General features: G+C 38.6%; 1 protein-coding gene across 7 annotated transcripts in view; it reads left to right on the top strand.

The window, feature by feature from the left end:
• Window positions 1-18,134, top strand: part of INO80D (INO80 complex subunit D) — a 71,676-nt gene that overhangs the window by 3,155 nt on the left and 50,387 nt on the right. For 4 of the 7 annotated variants that reach the window (XM_027052727.2, XM_027052730.2, XM_027052732.2 and 1 more), the window contains exons 2-3: window positions 15,648-15,740; window positions 15,846-16,092. In XM_027052727.2, the coding sequence (XP_026908528.1) occupies window positions 15,875-16,092 (218 nt within the window). In that variant the 5' untranslated portion in view covers window positions 15,648-15,740; window positions 15,846-15,874. The remainder of the gene's footprint in view (window positions 1-15,647; window positions 15,741-15,845; window positions 16,093-18,134) is intronic. The other 3 variants (XM_027052738.2, XM_053215675.1, XM_053215676.1) reach the window with 2 other exon arrangements.

The following is an 18,134-nucleotide window of genomic DNA, read 5'->3' as shown; positions in this document are numbered from 1 at the left end:
TCCCTAAGAGTTAGCCGCTCTCACCGTCCAGGTTTGGAACAGTAGTTCTGGGTAATGAGAGGTCATTTATATCTGAATACAGTTAGCAATAGTCTCAGACTTGTAACACCTCATTTCTCCCCCCACACACCTGGGAACTTGTAAACAATAGATGAATGGGTGAGTCTGGGCTGGAAGCAGCAAATTGTCCCCAAAGCAGATACTCTGCTGCTTTGACAATGGAGTCACATTTAAGTCCATTTAACTTATGCTAATACGACTCTGCTTTGCAAAACAAACAGCAATGGAATCTCCTTCCCACTCCATCAGGTACAGGTCTGTCCCAGGGTCCTCCCTGTGATAGCTAGTTTTAGACAATGCTTCTGGCTCTTTGAGACACTTTCAGAGATAACTAGTGACTAAAGCTTCAAGTTAAAACCTTAGGCCTCTGTTCTTTTTCACCTTGCACTTACTATGCCAGGCTTCTTGGTTCTGATTCCTTCCCAGAATGTGATTTGTTTTTGAACAGCTTTTCGGTTAAATTTTAGTTGTCGTGTGGTATCCTGCAGTCAGGCACATTTCGACTGGGCTTTGGGTTCTGATCCCAGCTCTTCCACTGGGAGCGTTACTTAATGTTTAGTTTCTTTATCTGTAAAACGGAACTAGAACATTTTTTGGCGTAAGGATTAGATGAGATGGCCTATGTGCTTGGCTCTTGGTAGGTGCTCATTAACTATTCTCCTAACCCACCTTAACTTTTTTTTTTTTTAAACCATCTAAATACCATTTCTTCTATTTGTTTGCTTTTTTCTGACTACAAGTTATACTAGCTCATATTCACCCCACTCGGCCCTGTCTATCACACTCAGAGGTATAACCACTGTTAACATTTTTGGTTGTGTTTTCTCTCCTTGTGTGATTGGATGTGCACGCAGCTGAATCTTAGGATCTTGCATTTAAGTGTTGTGTAGCTTTGTGTTGGTTAAGTGTTTGGGTTCTGACCTCAAACCGGCCTGGAATCTCACGTGACTTGGACCAACTGACTTAATTTCATTAAGTCTCGGTTTCTTCATCTGTGAAAAGGGGTGATAATAATACCTTTATCATAGGGTTGCCGTGACAGTTAAATGAGGAGTTGCGCATAGTTTTTAAGATGGTGCCTGGTGCGTGACTTTTATATAATGTTTTCCTCTAAAGATTCTTCGTATTATGGATGTGTTTTCAATGTCAAGAAGCTCTTGGCTCCGTATGTATTACCAATACTAAGAATTTAATACTGATACTGTATTTGAGTACAGATAGATTATAATTGCCTTCATGGGGCAAATACCTTTTTGTGCCACTGAAAAGTTAGCAGGATTTTCATAGAAGTTTCAGCAGCTTGATGGTGGTCTAGCCGTTGGATTCTGTGAGTTGGCAGATGTAAAGGACTGGTAAGTACTCCAGTGGGCATCGAAAGCGGGTTTACTTTACTTCCAGCTGCTCCCTTGAAAGCCTTGTAGTTATCTGCCTGCTTGTGTGTGTGTGTTGTGGGGGGGGGGGGGGGGAGCTGCAGAGCTTTGAGGAAGTCTGTGACTTTGGTGGGCTCACCTTAGGAGGGTGGGATGTTTACCTGGGGTGATGGTGGAAGTTGCCAGAACCAGTGCTGTTTCATTCATTTACCAGATTAGTTTCCTCTTGGTCACTGTGGCCTTGTAATACTGCGACACATTCTCTGCCCTTGAGGAGTTTTTAGTCTAGGGGTGGGGGGGGGGGGGAAGGCTGACATTTACAACATTAAATGATAAGGGATAGATTAGCCTGGAGGAAGAGAACCTATTTATTCTGGCCTAGGGGTAAGCCTCAAAGAAAAGAAGGACTTTCCAGGGTTTCTAGACTTTTAGGGTTTCTGCCCTAAGCGAATGGGAGGAGTTAGAAAGGCATTCGGAGAGGTGGGACCTGCTAGTAGGAATAAATGCCTGAGGACAAAAGAGTATTCTGTGTTGCAAATTGTAGGAGTTGTAGGAATAGGAATAAATAGTGGGAGGGGGAGAGGTCAGCCTGGTCAGGTTCTTGGGAGTTTAAGTGATGGGCTCCAGAGTTTGGATTCCTTTTACATTCGTGAGCAGACCCTGAAGGGCTTTGGCCAAAGAAATTATTTGCGTTTCAGAGGATCTGAGTTGTACAAAGATTGGAGTGAAGGAGAGCAAGACTGGAATAGACCAGAGAGGAAGCTGTTAAGAAGAGATGCAAGGTTTGAACTGAGGCATTGGGAATGACAGTGGAGATGGAGACAAGTCAGTGGACAGGCTGGTCACAGAGGTAAAGTGGTCTGCATAGGTTGGCCAGATGTCGATTTGGGGATCGTGTCATGGAGATGACAGCTAAAGCTGTAGAAGCAGAAACATTTGGCTTAGTCTGGTTCTGAAGTCTTTTGGGGGGAATCTGATGGACTCTGGATTCTTCTCCAGAAGAATGCATTTAGGTGTGTTTACGATTCATACATGTGTTTTGAAACTAAACTTGGGATCATAACCTGTAGTCTTGGGGTAGATGTAGAGTGGAAGATAAAATGAGGGGCTGTAGAAATGTTTTGTTTTATTCACTTTATGTAAAATTTGTGACTTTATCACTGCCATTTCTTTTTTTTTTTTTTTTAACGTTTATTTTTGAGATAGACAGAGCATGAACAGGGGAGGGGCAGAGAGAGAGGGAGACACAGAATCTGAAACAGGCTCCAGGCTCTGAGCTGTCAGCACAGAGCCTGACGCGGGGCTCGAACGGACCGTGAGATCATGACCTGAGCCGAAGTCGGACGCTTAACCGACCGAGCCACCCAGGTGCCCCTATCACTGCCATTTCATAGATGAGGAAACCGATTTATAAAGTGACTTGCTTGAGGTCACGCATCTCTATTTTAACAATTTAATGGGAAATCTGGATTCTTGCCTTTTGAAAATGCTAAGATTTAGAAACCTTGGGTCTGCATTTATCTCTTTTCTTCTTTTTTTTAATATCACTACAACTTGCTAGAACTGGTTTGAGTTAGCCACCTTTAGAGGAGCAAAGTCTGTCCCTGTCCCACCCTTGTGGCCCATTTAGGCGTTTCACCTTGCATCCATTCCTACAAAATAAGAATAAGAAAGTCTTGGGGAACATTGACATTTAAGTGTGGGAGCAAGAGAAAGGAATCCACGGAGCTGCCAGAAAGGAGAGCTTTTCAAGAAAGAGAAAGTGGTCAACAGTGTGAAACACTGCAGAGGTTAAGTAAGATAGGGATGGAAAAGTGTATGTGGAATTTAGCAACAAAGAGGCCATTAGTTTCAGGTTCTTAGAACAAAAGAACTTTGAGGACTATAGCTATAACTTAGTTTTTCTTCTGGTCCTGCAATATAGGGTTTCTGTCACAATGGAGTGTGCCCGTGGCTTGCATAGGGACTCAGAAGCCTTTGTTGTAAAGGTTTATTAAGTGGACCTCATCAATGCTGCAGCCAAATCAAGCACTGCTCATTGAGTTGATGTTTCGCATCACGAGAATATCAGGATATAGTGACTCTATAGAACATAGAAAATATTTTTAACACTGGATTTTTAATGTAGATTATATGGTTTATTCTTAGTGGATTCTGTTACTCTAGCTCCAAGAAGGTGGGAGGCCCTGACTTAATGGAGAATTACACTGTACCATTCAGAAAACCACTAGCAGCTGGAGAGTGCATTTTAGCCCTGCAGATTCTAGATTAAAATGATAATACCAATAAACTACTTCTTACTGCTTCTAATAGTAGTTAAGATTAAGTGATTACTATGTGCTGGGTTCCATGCTAAGTACGGTTCATGAAATACCTAATTTAATTCTCCTGAAGGACTCAGTGAGGTGCATACTATTATAGTCCTCTCTTTTACATAGGAGAAAAGTGGAACCTAATAACTTGCCCAAGGTCACACACCTAGTACTTAGCAGAACCAGATTGGAGCACCATCTCTGACATGCGCTAGAGCCGAGGAGTACTGACACCTGCCACAGAACTGTCCTTCCCTTTCTAATTAATCAGCCAAGGAATTCACCTAGCTTAAGGGCCATGTTAATTTAAATTCATAATGCAGACTCATTTGTATAGCAAAGTATTTGGCACATAATAGATGTTCAATAAGCATTTATTTGGTTTATTTTCAAGTATTTTAGTTTGAACTTTATGCTGAATATCGTTTATGTTTTGGGGTGATAGGCAATTTTTCTCACTAATCTTTCTCTTCAGATCACATCAGCGTGAAGATTTTCATTTCCGAGTCTTAATTTTACCGCTTTTCACATTGCTATGTGCGATGTTAGTTTTTTTGGTTTTTTTTGTTTTTTTGTTTTTAATCAGTATACTTATCTGTTTAGTATCTCACTACCTTTTGGTGCTCCATGAAGTTGAATGAAAACTTACTTCAGGGGTGCCTGGGTGGCTCAGTCGGTTGGGCGTCCGATCTCACAGCTTGTGAGTTCTCATAGCTTGTGAGTCATGATCTCATAGCTTGTGAGTTCGAGCCCCACTTCAGGCTCTGTGCTGACAGCTCAGAGCCTGGAGCCTGCTTCGGATCCTGTGTTTCCCTCTCTCTCTGCCCCTCCCCCACTCACTCTCTCTCTCAAAAGTGAATAAACATTAAAAGAAATTAAAAAACAAACAAACTTCAAAGAAAGCTTAAGGGGCATTTAGGTGTCTCGGTTGCTTGAGTGTCTGACTCTTGATTTTGGCTCAGGTCCTGACCCCAGGGTCATGGGATCAGTTCAGGTCCCTCCTCAGGCTCCTTGCTGGGTGTGGAGCCTGCTTAAGATTTTCTCTCTCCCTCTGCCCCTCTCACCCACTCATGCACACGTGCTCTCTCTCTCTCTCTCAAAAAAAACAAAAAACAAAAAACCATCATAACAAAAATAATTTTAAAAAGCATAGCATGGGTAGAAAAGTTTTTTGAGCCTTGAAAGTATAGGACTCAGGGATAAGTAAATTTTTTTTTCATTGTATTAAATATGTTAAGAAAGCTAACATTCTGGGAATTAAAGTGCTCGGTTTAAAAAAATTGTAAGGTATGTTGTAAGTCTAGGCTCCTAAAAGGGGCTAAACTATACAATTACAGAGAGCAATTAGGGGAATCTGCTGTGGCAGTGAAATGAACATGCTTCTGAAACATGAGACTCAAAAGAACAGTAATGACATGCAGAGTTTCCGTATGGATGTGGTACAGTGGCAGTCCCAAAGAGAATAATGTTCATATTTTGGTCAGATTGGTTTATGTGTTGCTGTGGGAAGACTGAAAGGGCCATAGGTTGCTTTGTTAAAGGCTTGTCTTTTCTCCCTGCTTAATATCTTCTTCCGCCGTATTTGAAAGAAGAAACTATGGGAAGGAAGTGTTTTCTTTTCCAGTTAAACTCAGCATTATAATATAATACCGAGGAAGGTTGTTTGTTTGTTTGTTTGTTTTTTAAGATTTTATACCTAACCATTATTTCCCACTGTTGAATTCCAGTATGTGGATATGTTTGCTGTTTGCTGTGGAAATACTAATTCTGTGAGACTATTCTCAGTAGTGATTACATTTGCCTTTTAGTAATAAATAACGGCATATATTCTGCTCTCTAGTGTTCAGTTACTTGCATTGTGTTCTTTAAGGGAGCACAGATCCACTTACAGTCCAAACCAGTTATTTCCACAGCAGAAGATAATATCTACTATTGCTGTCAATAAATTGAGTGTGGTTGGGATTTTTTTATCTTTTCCAAGTGATACTGATCATGTGTTAAAAAATAGAGTTTAGGTATAGTTTTTCTTCTTCATGGATTAGACAGTAATAATTTGGTTAAGACCATTTGGACTTTATACTTTTCCTCTTTATGTCTTACAACAAATGTTAAGGAGTGAAGGCTATGTGAACTTCACCTTTGGAGTTAGGGGTAAATAACGTCAGTTGTACGAGGCTACATGTAAAAAATGAAAAAAAAATAGGTTTCTTTTTTTTCTGAGATCTACTTTAGTGCTTTTGTTATGATTTCTTCTTTAATTAAAAACCCATTAATGTAGAGAAGACCAGATGAAGAGTTGTGTCCAGTTTATAGACAAAGTGATTTTGATATTAAATAGTAATTCATTTAGAAGGAAGCTAGATTTCAAAGCACAGGGCCATTCTCCTCCAACATTCTTTCCTTTTATGGTATATAAAGTGAGTCTGAATACATTAGGGAATTGGAAATATTAAGTATGAAGATTAAATTGAGCATTTAAAAGAGGGATTTGAAAATGGCGAAGTGTTGATTGTTCAAAACGTAGAATGATATAGAGTTGGTTTTTAGTGGAACTTTAAAATATTAAAAATCAAAGAAATGGGAAGAAAAATTGATCACAGGTAGATAGAAAAAAATTAAGGTTAAATAGAAGTTGTTTCTAAGATGTTGAAATTAAACACCATTCTGTAATGTCTTAGAGGTCCTTGGCAAGAGCTTTGGCACCTTGTGGCAAATACTGAAGAGGGCAGGTGGGTAGACAGTGAATTCTTTGAGTTAGAAAGAATCTGAATATGGGGTGCATGGGTGGCTCCGTTGGTTAAGTGTTGGCCTCTTGATTTTGCCTCGAGTTCTCTCCTGGTAGTGAGATGGAGCCCTTGTGGGGCTCTGGGCCTAGTGTGGAGCCTGCTTAGGGTGCTCACCACCACGCTGCCCCTCCCCTGCTCGCGGGCAAGCTCTCTTTCTCTCAAAAAAAAAAAAAAAAAAAGAAAAGAAAAAAAAAGGTTGAATTGGCAGATTTGAAGGCATTCTTACTTATATTATTTTAAAATGTTTTTTTGGGTTTTTTTGGTTTTTGTTTCTTTTTATTTTAGAGAGAGCATGCATGTGCATGGGGGAGGGGCAGAAGGAGAGAGAGAATCTCAAGCAGGCCTCACGCTCAGCACAGAGCCCTTTGCAGGGGAGCCAGAAGTGGGGCTGGATCCCATGACCTTGGTATCACGACCTGAGCCTAAATCTAGTGTTGGACGCTCTCAAGTGTCTTACCCTCAACCAACTGAGCCACCCAGGTATCCCAGAATAGTGTTAGACTTACAGAAAAATTACAAGGTCACTTTTTTCTTACTTTATTTATTATTATTATTTTTTAAATGTTTATCTATTTTTGAGAGAGAGAGAGCGCAAGCAAGGGAAGGGCAGAGAAAGAGGGAGACACAGAATCGGAAGCAGGCTCCAGGCTCTGAGCTGTAGGCACAGAGCCCGATGCGGGGCTCAAACCCACGAGCTGTGACATCGTGACCTGAGCTGAAGTTGGACACTTAACCGACTGAGCCACCCAGGAGCCCCCTTTCTTACTTATTTTTTAAACATTATTTACTGAATAGACATTGGGTGCCACCTTAAATGATATCTATTTGATGTTACTTCATAAAAATTTTAAAGTTTCTGTATTTTTTTTTAAGGTTTATTTTTGAGAGAGAGAGAGAGAGAGAGAGAGAGAGAGGGAGAGAGACAGCACGAGTGGGGGAGGGGCAGAGAGAGAGGGAGACAGAATCTGAAGCAGGCTCTAAGCTGTCAGCACAGAGCCCAACGTGGGGCTCGAACTCATAGACTGTGAGATCATGACTTGAGCAAAAGTTGGACTTTTAACCAACTGAGCCACCCAGGCACCCCTAAAGTTTCTAAATTATACTAACTTTCTCTTGGTATATGACTGTGGCTATTAGAAATTACTGTATAGACTGTCCGAAGTGCCAGTTTAGTGATTTTAAATTATTTAATGATCCCTGGGTGAATTGTAACCTCTGTTTTAGGTAGACCACCTGGAATTAAGAATTACTGTCACAGAAGCTATTTATGTAAGCGGCACCTATTTATTGAGCACCTGTTAACTTCTGGGCACTGTGCTAGGCCCTGGGATATAATGATGAACAGAAAATGGTTTGTCCATCTGGGAACTTATTTTTTAAGAGAGAAGACAGCAGAATAGGCAGTTACAGTGGAATGTGATGATCACTGAAACAGGGAAATGCATGGAATACCTCAGAGGAGCATGTACCTAACCCAGCCTTTGGGAATCTGTAGGTGGCCATGACTAAGCTGGCTTCTGAAGGATTGGACTAGGTCTGGCCCCAGGTGGGAGCACGAACAGGGAAGATGTCCACTGCTCTAGACAGAGGGAGCAGCTTCTTAGATTTGATGAGACTAGAGGAGCCTGGGCCGCTCAGCTGTCATGAGGGCCTCCAATTGTACACTTCCTTTTGAATGCATCTTGTCTCATAGGCGATATCATCTAAAGGCAAAAATTATGTCTTTTTTCTAAATTTAGGTTTTTATCTTAATTCTATTTAGTTAACACAGTGTTGTATTAGTTAAAAATTGTGTCTTTTACTATTTTCCACAGCTTCTGAGAAAATGATGAACTTTTCACAAGTGATTAGTAAATACTTGCCATTAAAGCTAGAGTCATGTGGATTTCACATAGTGAAATTAATTGAATCAACTTTATTAACTATTTATTTTTAAATAAATACAGTTTATTTATTTTGAGAGAGAGAGACACAGAGAGAGAGAGAGAGAGGGAAAGAGAGAAAATCCCAAGCAGGCTCTGCACTGAGAGTGCAGAACCCAATCAATGCAGGGCTCGAACTCCCGAACCATGAGATCATGACCTGAGCCAAGGTTGGATACTTAACTGACTGAGCCACCCAGGCGCCCCAAGTTTATTAACTTTTTAAATAGCATATTGATTCTTTACAATAAAAAATAATTGATTACAGAAGCAATGGGTTTCTTACAAAAAATTGGGTAATACATTTGTTTTATGATTTTGGTTTTATTTTGATATATTTTACCATACAGAATTTTAAAATATAAAGAGTACTGACATCTTTGTTCTCTTCAAACCAACTAGAAGTAACAAGGAGCGTGAGAAACAAAAGCAACTCATTCTTTGGTAACTAACAAAACCTTATAACCAGAATAAGTGAATGAGTGCTGGTAAGTGCAGTGAAAATTGAGTCAAGGTAAGAGCATGCCGGGAGAGCGTGATCTCAGGCAAAGTGAGGATGCGGCTTTCTCCCAAATAGCTGACACACCTTGGGAGCAAAACCAATAACCTGCATATGTGGAATGGCAGAGTTGGTATGTACATTGGGCTCCCTGAATGGCCAGAGGGAGGGCTGAATTACGGACTGCAGTGATACTGTTTTTGCGAGAAGTTTAGAGTAGAGAAGAAACTGGAAGCACGTATCTTTACAGCTGCTGATCTTGGTCCAATGAAGAGAAATGAAGCCTGCATTATCATCCCCTGAAAATCTATGGCCTTTGGGCCTCTGTGAGTTGGGGAGACAAGTTCAGCATTGAGTCAAGCTTCAAGGGAAGAGTGTTGGTGATAATCATTTCCAGAAAGAGCCCATCAAGTGAAAATTATGAACATAGTTCCCTATGGTGACAGGTGGTGTGTGGAGTTGGGGGTGAGATGGCTTCTCTGAAGCAGGAGTTTAAAGAGGAGACAAAGCTCAAGAAATCAATGAGAAGACAATGGGAAGAGGTAAGAGTGAGCTGATAGAACAGGTTACAAAAGAAAAAAATATATACGTAGTTATTATAGAAATGAAGGTCACTTTCAAAGCATCAGATACACTCTTGTTGGGAATAATGGAGGTAAGCTTGAGAGATTTGAACAATCCAAAATGGAAAAAGTAAAAGGGAGTGATAGATACGGAGCATGGTAAATCTAACATACCAATAATTGATAACCCCTGAAGAATAGAATCATGGAAACAGAAAGAACTTACCAAGACATTAAGGAAGAGTTTCCCCTAATAAAAGACTTGAAATTCTAGAATGGTTTCTAATCTTTAAATGTAAAGACTTATTATTAAGTCAAAATGGAAAAAAAAAATACACAAGGTCACTAGACAAAAAAAATATGACCCAGGAATTTTATGTCCAGGTAAGCTATCGTGTAAGTATAATATCAATTGACACATATTTCCGAACAGAAAAAGCACAGCATAGTTCTCCTAAGTCAGCCCTGCAGGGTGCGGGGCAAGCCTGGAGAAGGGAGGTGACTGTATTATAAACTACTGAATTAATAGATGAATTGAACACTAAGTTAAAAGGATTAGTGATTAGCATTAAATAAATGTAAGTGTAAATATTATAATGTTATAAACTATGGCAGTACAGAAATATAAGGGAAAAATTGGAGATTGGGTAGTTACAAAATGAAAATAGAGAAGAATATGGTATATAATACATATAACATGCAAAATATGTGTTAATCAACTATTTAATGTTATTAGTAAGACTTCCAGTCAACAGTAGGCTATTAGTAGGTAAGTTTTTGGGAAGTCAAAAGTTATATATAGATTTTTGACTATGTAGGGTGTTGGTGCACCTAACTCTCACATTATTCAGAGGGTCAATCATATACCAATTTCTTTTCTTAGTGTGGAGTGAAGAGATGTTATCTAAAGGGCACAGACTATAAATCTTCCAGGAAAACAGACTATATAGTGAAATTTTTAATAAAAAATTAAAAGCTAAAAGCAATACAAAAAAAATAAAATTAGGACAAACTACTTGTCATGTAAATAAATATAAAATTATAAATTAGATACTACTCATTTATTAGAAGAAAATGACAGATTGGGACAAAAAAGTTACATCCATTAAGAGATGCATCTGAAAAGGGACCAGCAAATAATATTTTAGAGATTGATTGATTTAATGAGTTTTTTAAGTGTCATGACCATACGATCTCTTTTGTAACTACTCAGCTCTATTACGATGTGAAGGCAGCCATAGACAGCATGTAAAATGAATGAACAGGACAGTGTTCCAGTAAAACTATTTACAAAAACAGGTAGTGGGCCAAATTTGTCCTTTAAGCCAGTTTGCTGACCCATGATCTAAAACTGTGCTTTAGAAAACTTAAAAGTAAAAGGTAATAGCATGATATACGGAATAGCAAACAGCACACCATGGAAACAATGAATACTTTTTCAAGCATACCCTATTACAGCCCAGAGAAAATATCAGTCAAATCCAAAAAGCAGAGATATATCCATATTCTCCTTATTCTTATAGAACTAAAGCGAAGGAAAGCATAAAACTCTGCCAGCTGAGACAATTAAACAACTCTTGGGCTAAAGGAAAAATTGAAAAATCAAATCCGTATCAACTAGTAATACCAATCATCAGAATTCTGTGTGTTCTTACGGAATATGGCTAAAGTCGTACTCAGCGGAAAATTCATAGATATAAGTAAATTACTAAAGAAAAGAATGATAGAGGAGAAGAATTCATCCCAAGAAGTTACAAAATAATAATAATAAAATGGAAAGAAAGCAGAAAGGAGGTATTAGCAAATATAAAAGCAGAAATTGATGGATTTAGAAAACATACTTGGAGGTATTAATAAATCTAAGAGATTTGAACCTTTCTTTTAAGATGTTGGTAACAGTTTTAAACAGATAAACCCCCATTGAGCCTAATCATGAGCAAAGGGAGAAAGCACGAGTCACCTGTGTATGAACAGACGCAGAGTCAGAGAATGCATCACGGATATTTAGGAAATTAAATGTAAGTGGTCCTATTGCTAAATTGCGTGCAGGTAAGTATGAAAACCTGATCTACACAAAAAAGCACGAGGCCCAGGCATCCTTCTGAGAAACATAACTGCAGTGCTTTTTAACTTGTTCTAGTACATAGGAAAAGAGATTTGCTAAGTTATTTTTTGAAATATTATTTTGATACCAAATTCTGAAAAAGCACACAAAAACTAAACACTAGACCAGTCTCAAATTACAAAAATCCTAAAAATTAGCAAGTGTGATTTAGTGACGCATTAAAAGAATAATACATGATGACCAAGTTGCCTTCATCCCAGGATGAAGTATTAGGAAATCAGGAAATACTAAATACATCACTAATGAGAAATACTAAGTGCCGTGTTTTTAAAAGTATAAAAGAGAAAAATGATTTTCTCTTGAGAAGCTGAAAAAGAATTTGGTAAAATTAACTATCAGTTCTGAGTTTATTTTAAAAAAGAAACAACTCTTTATTTGTTTTTTAATGTTTATTTTTGAGAGACAGCATGAGCAGGGGAGGGGCAGAGGAAGGAGGAGACACAGAATCCGAAGCAGGCTCCAGGCTCTGAGCTGTCAGCACAGAGCCCAACGCAGGGCTCATCATGACCTTAGCACAAGTCAGACACTCGACCTACTGAGCCACCCAGGTGCCCCTACACAACTCTTAATAGGAATTACTTGATACTTCTTAACATGATAGGAAATATGTCTTATAAAAAGTTTGCATTATTCCTACTGTTGACGGTAAGCAATTCTCATTTAACAGGAGTAACAGTTGTTGTCATTATTATTAGCATCATTCCAGCAGTTCTAGCCAATTCAAATGGAGAAAAAAAGATGTATAAAAATTGGAAAGAAAGGAGAAATCATCAATCTACACAGATGTGATTGTTAACCTAGAATATGTCTTAAAAGTGAAGGTGGTCCATCATATCCCTCCATCCCTGCCCTCAGTCTTGTTCTGTTATTTATTAAAATTTTTTTTTAATGTTTATTTATTTTTGAGAGAGACAGAGACAGAATGCAAGTGGGTTAGGGGCAGAGAGAGAGGGAGACACAGAATCTGAAGTAGGCTCCAGGCTCTGAGCTGTCAGCACAGAGCCCAACACGGGGCTCAAACTCACAAGCTGTGAGATCATGACCTGAGCTGAAGTTGGACGCTCAACCGACTGAGCCACCCAGGTGTCCTTTCTTTCTATTATTTATAAAATATTCTCATGCAGCTAGATACATTGGCTGCTTTTTCACAATGGCAATCAAATTAGTTCTATAAATTACTTTTTTCACTTATATCCAGTGTATTTTCCCCCTGAAGTTCACAGAGGTTTACTTGAACTAATTTATGAAATATTTATGTTGACCAGGTGGATGAGGAAGCCAAAGAGAGAGTATAAAATTGAAACAGCATGAGCTTGCTTTGAAATATTTCCTGTCCTGAACATCTAGACCTTTAGGACAGTTAAATTAAAAATTTTAATACAACATTTCCTTGTATCCTAATAAAGTGAAAAGGGAAAGTTCTTATTTAAAAAAATTTTTTTAAAGTTTTTATTTTATTTATTTTTGAGAGAGAGCAGGGGAAGGACAGTGAATTTCAAGCAGGCTCTGCACTGTCAGTGCAGTGTTTCACGTGGGGCTCGAACTCCTGAAGAGTGAGATCAGGACTTGAACCGAAACCAAGAGCCAGACATTTAACTTATTGAGCCACCCAGGCACCTCTTGACATTTTTTTAAGGTTTATTTATTTATTTTGAGAGAGAGCCAGCATGAGTGGGGGAGGGGTAGAGAGAGGGGGTGAGAGAGAATCCTAAGCAGGCTCCCCACTGTTGGTGCAGAGGCCTACGTGGAGGCTCCAGCACACAATCCAGGAGACACATGACCTGAGCTGAAAGCAAGGGTTGGTCCCTCAACTGACTGAGCCACCCAGGCTCCCCAAAGCATTGGCATTTTTAAATTTTATTTTATTTTTTATTTTTTAAAATTTACATCCAGATTAGCATATAGTGCAACAATGATTTCAGGAGTAGATTCCTTAGTGCCCCTTCCCCATTTAGCCCATCCCCCTCCTGTGACCCCTCCAGTAACCCTCAGTTTGTTCTCCGTATTTATGAGTCTCTTCTGTTTTGTCCCCCTCCCTGTTTTTATTTTTGTTTCCCTTCCCTTAGGTTCATCTGTTTTGTCTCTTAAAGTCCTCATATGAGTGAAGTCATATTTGTCTTTGACTAATTTCACTTAGTATAATACCCTCCAGTTCCACCCACGTAGTTGCAAATGGCAAGATTTCATTCTTTTTGATTGCCGAGTAATACTCCATTGTATATATATACCACGTCTTCTTTATTCATTCATCCATTGTTGGCCATTTGGGCTCTTTCCATACTTTGGCTATTGTGGATAGTGCTGCTATAAACATGGGGGTGCATGTGTCCCTTCAAAACAGCACACCTGTATCCCGTGGATAAATGCCTAGTAGTGCAACTGCTGGGTCGTAGGGTAGTTCTATTTTTAGTTTTTTGAGGAACCCCCATACTGTTTTCCAGAGTGGCTGCACCAGCTGGCATTCCCACCAACAATGCAAAAGAGATCTTATTTCTCCGCATCCTTGCCAACGTCTGTCGTTGCCTGAGTTGTTAATGTTGCCATTTTGACAGGTGTAAGGTGGTATCTCATTGTGGTTTTGATTTGTAGTTCCCTGATGATGAGTGATGCTGAGCATTTTTTCATGTGTCGGTTGGCCATCTGGATGTCTTCTTGGGAGAGCATTGACATTTTTTTGTTTGTTTGTTTTAAGTTTGTTTATTTTGAGAGAAAGAGCCAGTGGGGGAGGGGCAGGGAGAGAGGGAGAGAATTCCAAGCAGGCTTGAACTCACAACCTATGAGATCATGACCTGAGCCGGAGTTGGAAGCTTAACCAACTGAGCCACACAGGCGCCCCAGCATTGACATTTTTTAGTAAATCCTATTTGTTCAGTGCTTGATACTCGGTGGGTTGTGTGCTCTGTTATCTACTTGATCCTTAGAGCAACGTGATGGTAACATAGCTACTACTATTAACCCCTATTTTGCATATGAGAAAACTGAGCGTTTATTATTTGTTCAAGGTAACACCGAAAGTAGCAGATTTTGGCAAACCTGTCTTCTGAGTCCTTTAAGTATTTATGTATCTTGTCATTTATTGGTGTAAGGAATTTCCTATTCAGTTTTGTAAAGAAGAGAGTATTGCTTGAGTTTTTCTGTAGCTAGGATCCAAGCTATTTCATCAGCCATCTGGGTGACTTTTGGATTCTGGAGAAAGTGTTAGACCACATCAGCCCACATACAGTCCTGACTTGACAAATCAGTTGATTCAGTTTCATTGTAGACTATATGGAGTTACAATATGTAAATGTTCCTGTTGGACATTTTGTGTGTAGAGAGGTAGTGGGCATTATGTGATTTCTAACTTGCATTTTGTTTACTAAAACTCCAGAATCTTAGAAGTCCTGATTCTTAGACTATTTAGTGTAGTTGGGAGCAGCGTTTATGGATAGCAGTGCGCTGAATGGTAGCAGTGTATTGGGTGAAGAGCCTTTGGGCTCAAGAAGTTTATAGTTTGGATGGGATAAATGTGGAAAATATTACAGGCAAAATGACTTTTAAAATAGGGATTGCCTCCTTTTTTTTTGTATTTCATAGGAACATTTGTTGCAAATTGCCAAATATTTTGCCAACATATCAAAAAATGTTGAATTTCTGAGGGAAGTTTTAGGTCTGTAGGTTCATTCTACTGGTATTGTGAAAAGATCTGGGCTCTGAAAACAGATGCAGCAATCAGCCACCAGTAATGAAATAAAAAAGACCTGCCACCTTATGACATCTGTTTATGACATTTGTAACTTTGAGGTACTTACAACACTTAACCAGAGTAAAAGTTATTTAGTTCAATTTGGAGGGATAAGGTAACTTGATATTTTATCATGTCTCTTATTATTTGAATTTAATGTCGGGATGATGGATTACAATGAAGAATCCATCCCATTAGGAAGGGTGACATCCTAGAATTCCACTTCCCAGGTGAGCAAGCTTTTCATGTTCCTATTTGTTAACTAGGCCTTTTGATATTTTTGTAGACAATCTGCTTCATCTTGATTCTGCAGCATTCCAAACTGTGGTATCCTTGGGGTTCTCTTAACATTGCTATGGTGCAGAAGATTTAAAATCAGGTATGGCTGTGGGGCCAGAAGTCCCTCAGTGAAATTCTCAACTTAAATCTGCCTTATACTCTCTGATTTATCATTTGGGTTTCTTTTTTTGTGGTGGTCTTTTAGCTGATGTTCACAAGGAATAGAGTCACGTGATGTATGAAGGGAAACATATACACTTCTCTGAGGTTGACAATAAGCCCTTGTGCTCATATAGCCCCAAACTGTGCAAGCAGCGGCGACTCAACGGCTACGCTTTCTGTATCAGACACGTTCTGGAGGACAAGACTGCCCCCTTCAAGCAATGTGAATATGTGGCCAAATATAACAGCCAACGCTGCACCAACCCAATCCCCAAATCAGAGGATCGTAGGTAAGAGCTAATAGTGGGAATCCATCTTTGATTTAATTCGTAGGCTTGGAATTTTTCTTGTCTATTTTTTTCTTAATGTGGTGAATTTAAACATTGAGTTCCAGGGGTAATCTAAGTAAACCTTGGAATGCTTCTAAAGATGAGAGATGGCGGTTTTTAAAAAATGGGGTAGTAAACTTGGGGAATTATTTGAAAAGTATGTTTGAGTGTTTTTATTGATGCAATAGACTTTAAAAGAATTTTTCCCTCAGTTGTTGCTTGTGTTTGGTTTGCAGTCCTACAAAGTAAGTCCTGATTTTGATAGAAATCTGGTTAAACAACAGAAATTATAGGAACTACTTAGGTGTTGTAATTAACAATAATAATTTTGGAATTTTAAAATCTGTGCTTGAAAGGTAGCAAAGGGTATGTACTTCTTGAAAATTATTCAAAAGAATGATTACTTGAATTATATTTATTTTCTATCAGACTTCTAAGCAGTGTTTGGCATTGTTTTATATTGTTGCCTCTTTTGGTTAAAAGAGTTCCATATAAAGTATGTTTACTATAATTGAGAAATGATACTTTCATTAGTATGAGTAGGCTTTATCACTAGGATTGTGAATTTTTACTTGGCTGAATTAAACATGGAGGTGTTTTTAGAGGAGTCTTATGATGGTTATTCATCATTCATATTCTTAGGAAAATTCACACTATTTCCCATATAATCTCTTTTTTTTCCTCTTATAGCCTCTTTTTCATGTTTCTTTTTCTTCACTTCTCCAGAAACCATGTGAATCATTGCAGGATGTCACAGGGAGATAACACGATTATTTTCCCAAAAGTTTCAAATACTTGTTATCTTTAGGTAGAAAATGTGAACTTTTTACTTCAATCTTTAAAATATGTATGTGTGTGTGTGTGTGTGTGTGTGTGTATACACACATGTATATATATATATACACACATATATATACACACACACACATATATATACATATATACATATATACATATATATATATATATATCCTTGTTCCTATACATAAGCAATTGTCACCTGCATACATTGGTTGAAAAGAAACCATGTATTTTATATGTCATGGGGAACAATTTTTACACTTTCAGGATGAAATAGATAATTTGTGTTGATAGACCTCTCACCAAAATGAGTATAGCACCATGTGGTGATTTGGGAATACTCTCTGAGAATTTCTAATGAGCACTTAAAGCTTCACATGACAATACCTGAAAATTTGAAGCAGCTGCTCAGGGAGACAAGGAATAAAATTTTAATCTCAGATGAGAAAGGGACCACTGTTCTGGCTAACCATATGGGTCCAGTTGGTTTTAGCAGACTTAACATGCCCATTTCTTCTTACCCGCCCTTTTTTAACTTGAAGAATTGATGAACTTGGATTAATTTACTTCAAGCTCCACTATAAACACATCTATAATTTTTGTCTTTTTTTTTTTTTTTAGTTTATTTATTTAAGTAATCTCTATATCTAATGTGGGGCTTGAGATCAAGCCTGAGATCAAGAGTCACATGCTCTTCTGACTGAGCCAGATAGGCACCCCTGTAATTTTGTCAGCTTATCACAGTTGCAGTTGTCCACTGTGGCTTTTTTCCTCCCCTTCATTTCAGTAGAAGCAAGTAGGTAAAGAAATTTCTACTAGCTAGCAGTAAGAAGTAAAGCAAGAGTAGCTCTGAATTTCTCCAAGATATTAATTCTCTCAATCCTAGGTATTCACCTTGATATTTGAAATAATTTCCTCTTTTTAGAACAAGAAGGGGAAGGACTCTGTGTGTTGCTATGTCAAAAGAAGCAATACTTAAGTACTTACTAAATTGCATATATTTTTTCAAAATTGGTTCAAACCAATGCAAATGGGATCAATATTTTTATTATTTGTAGCATTTGGAATAGATTAGAGTAGACATTAGCTAGCAGGAGGTAATATTTTTCTTATTACCTCAAATCCAGGTTGAGGAGCGCCTGGGTGGCTCAGTCGGTTAAGTGTCAGACTTTGGCTGAGGTCATGATCTCATTCGGGAGTTT

The sequence above is a fragment of the Acinonyx jubatus genome, chromosome C1 (genome assembly GCF_027475565.1).
Source record: "Acinonyx jubatus isolate Ajub_Pintada_27869175 chromosome C1, VMU_Ajub_asm_v1.0, whole genome shotgun sequence".
NCBI lineage: Eukaryota > Metazoa > Chordata > Mammalia > Carnivora > Felidae > Acinonyx > Acinonyx jubatus.
This window is presented reverse-complemented; position numbering and strand designations above follow the sequence as displayed.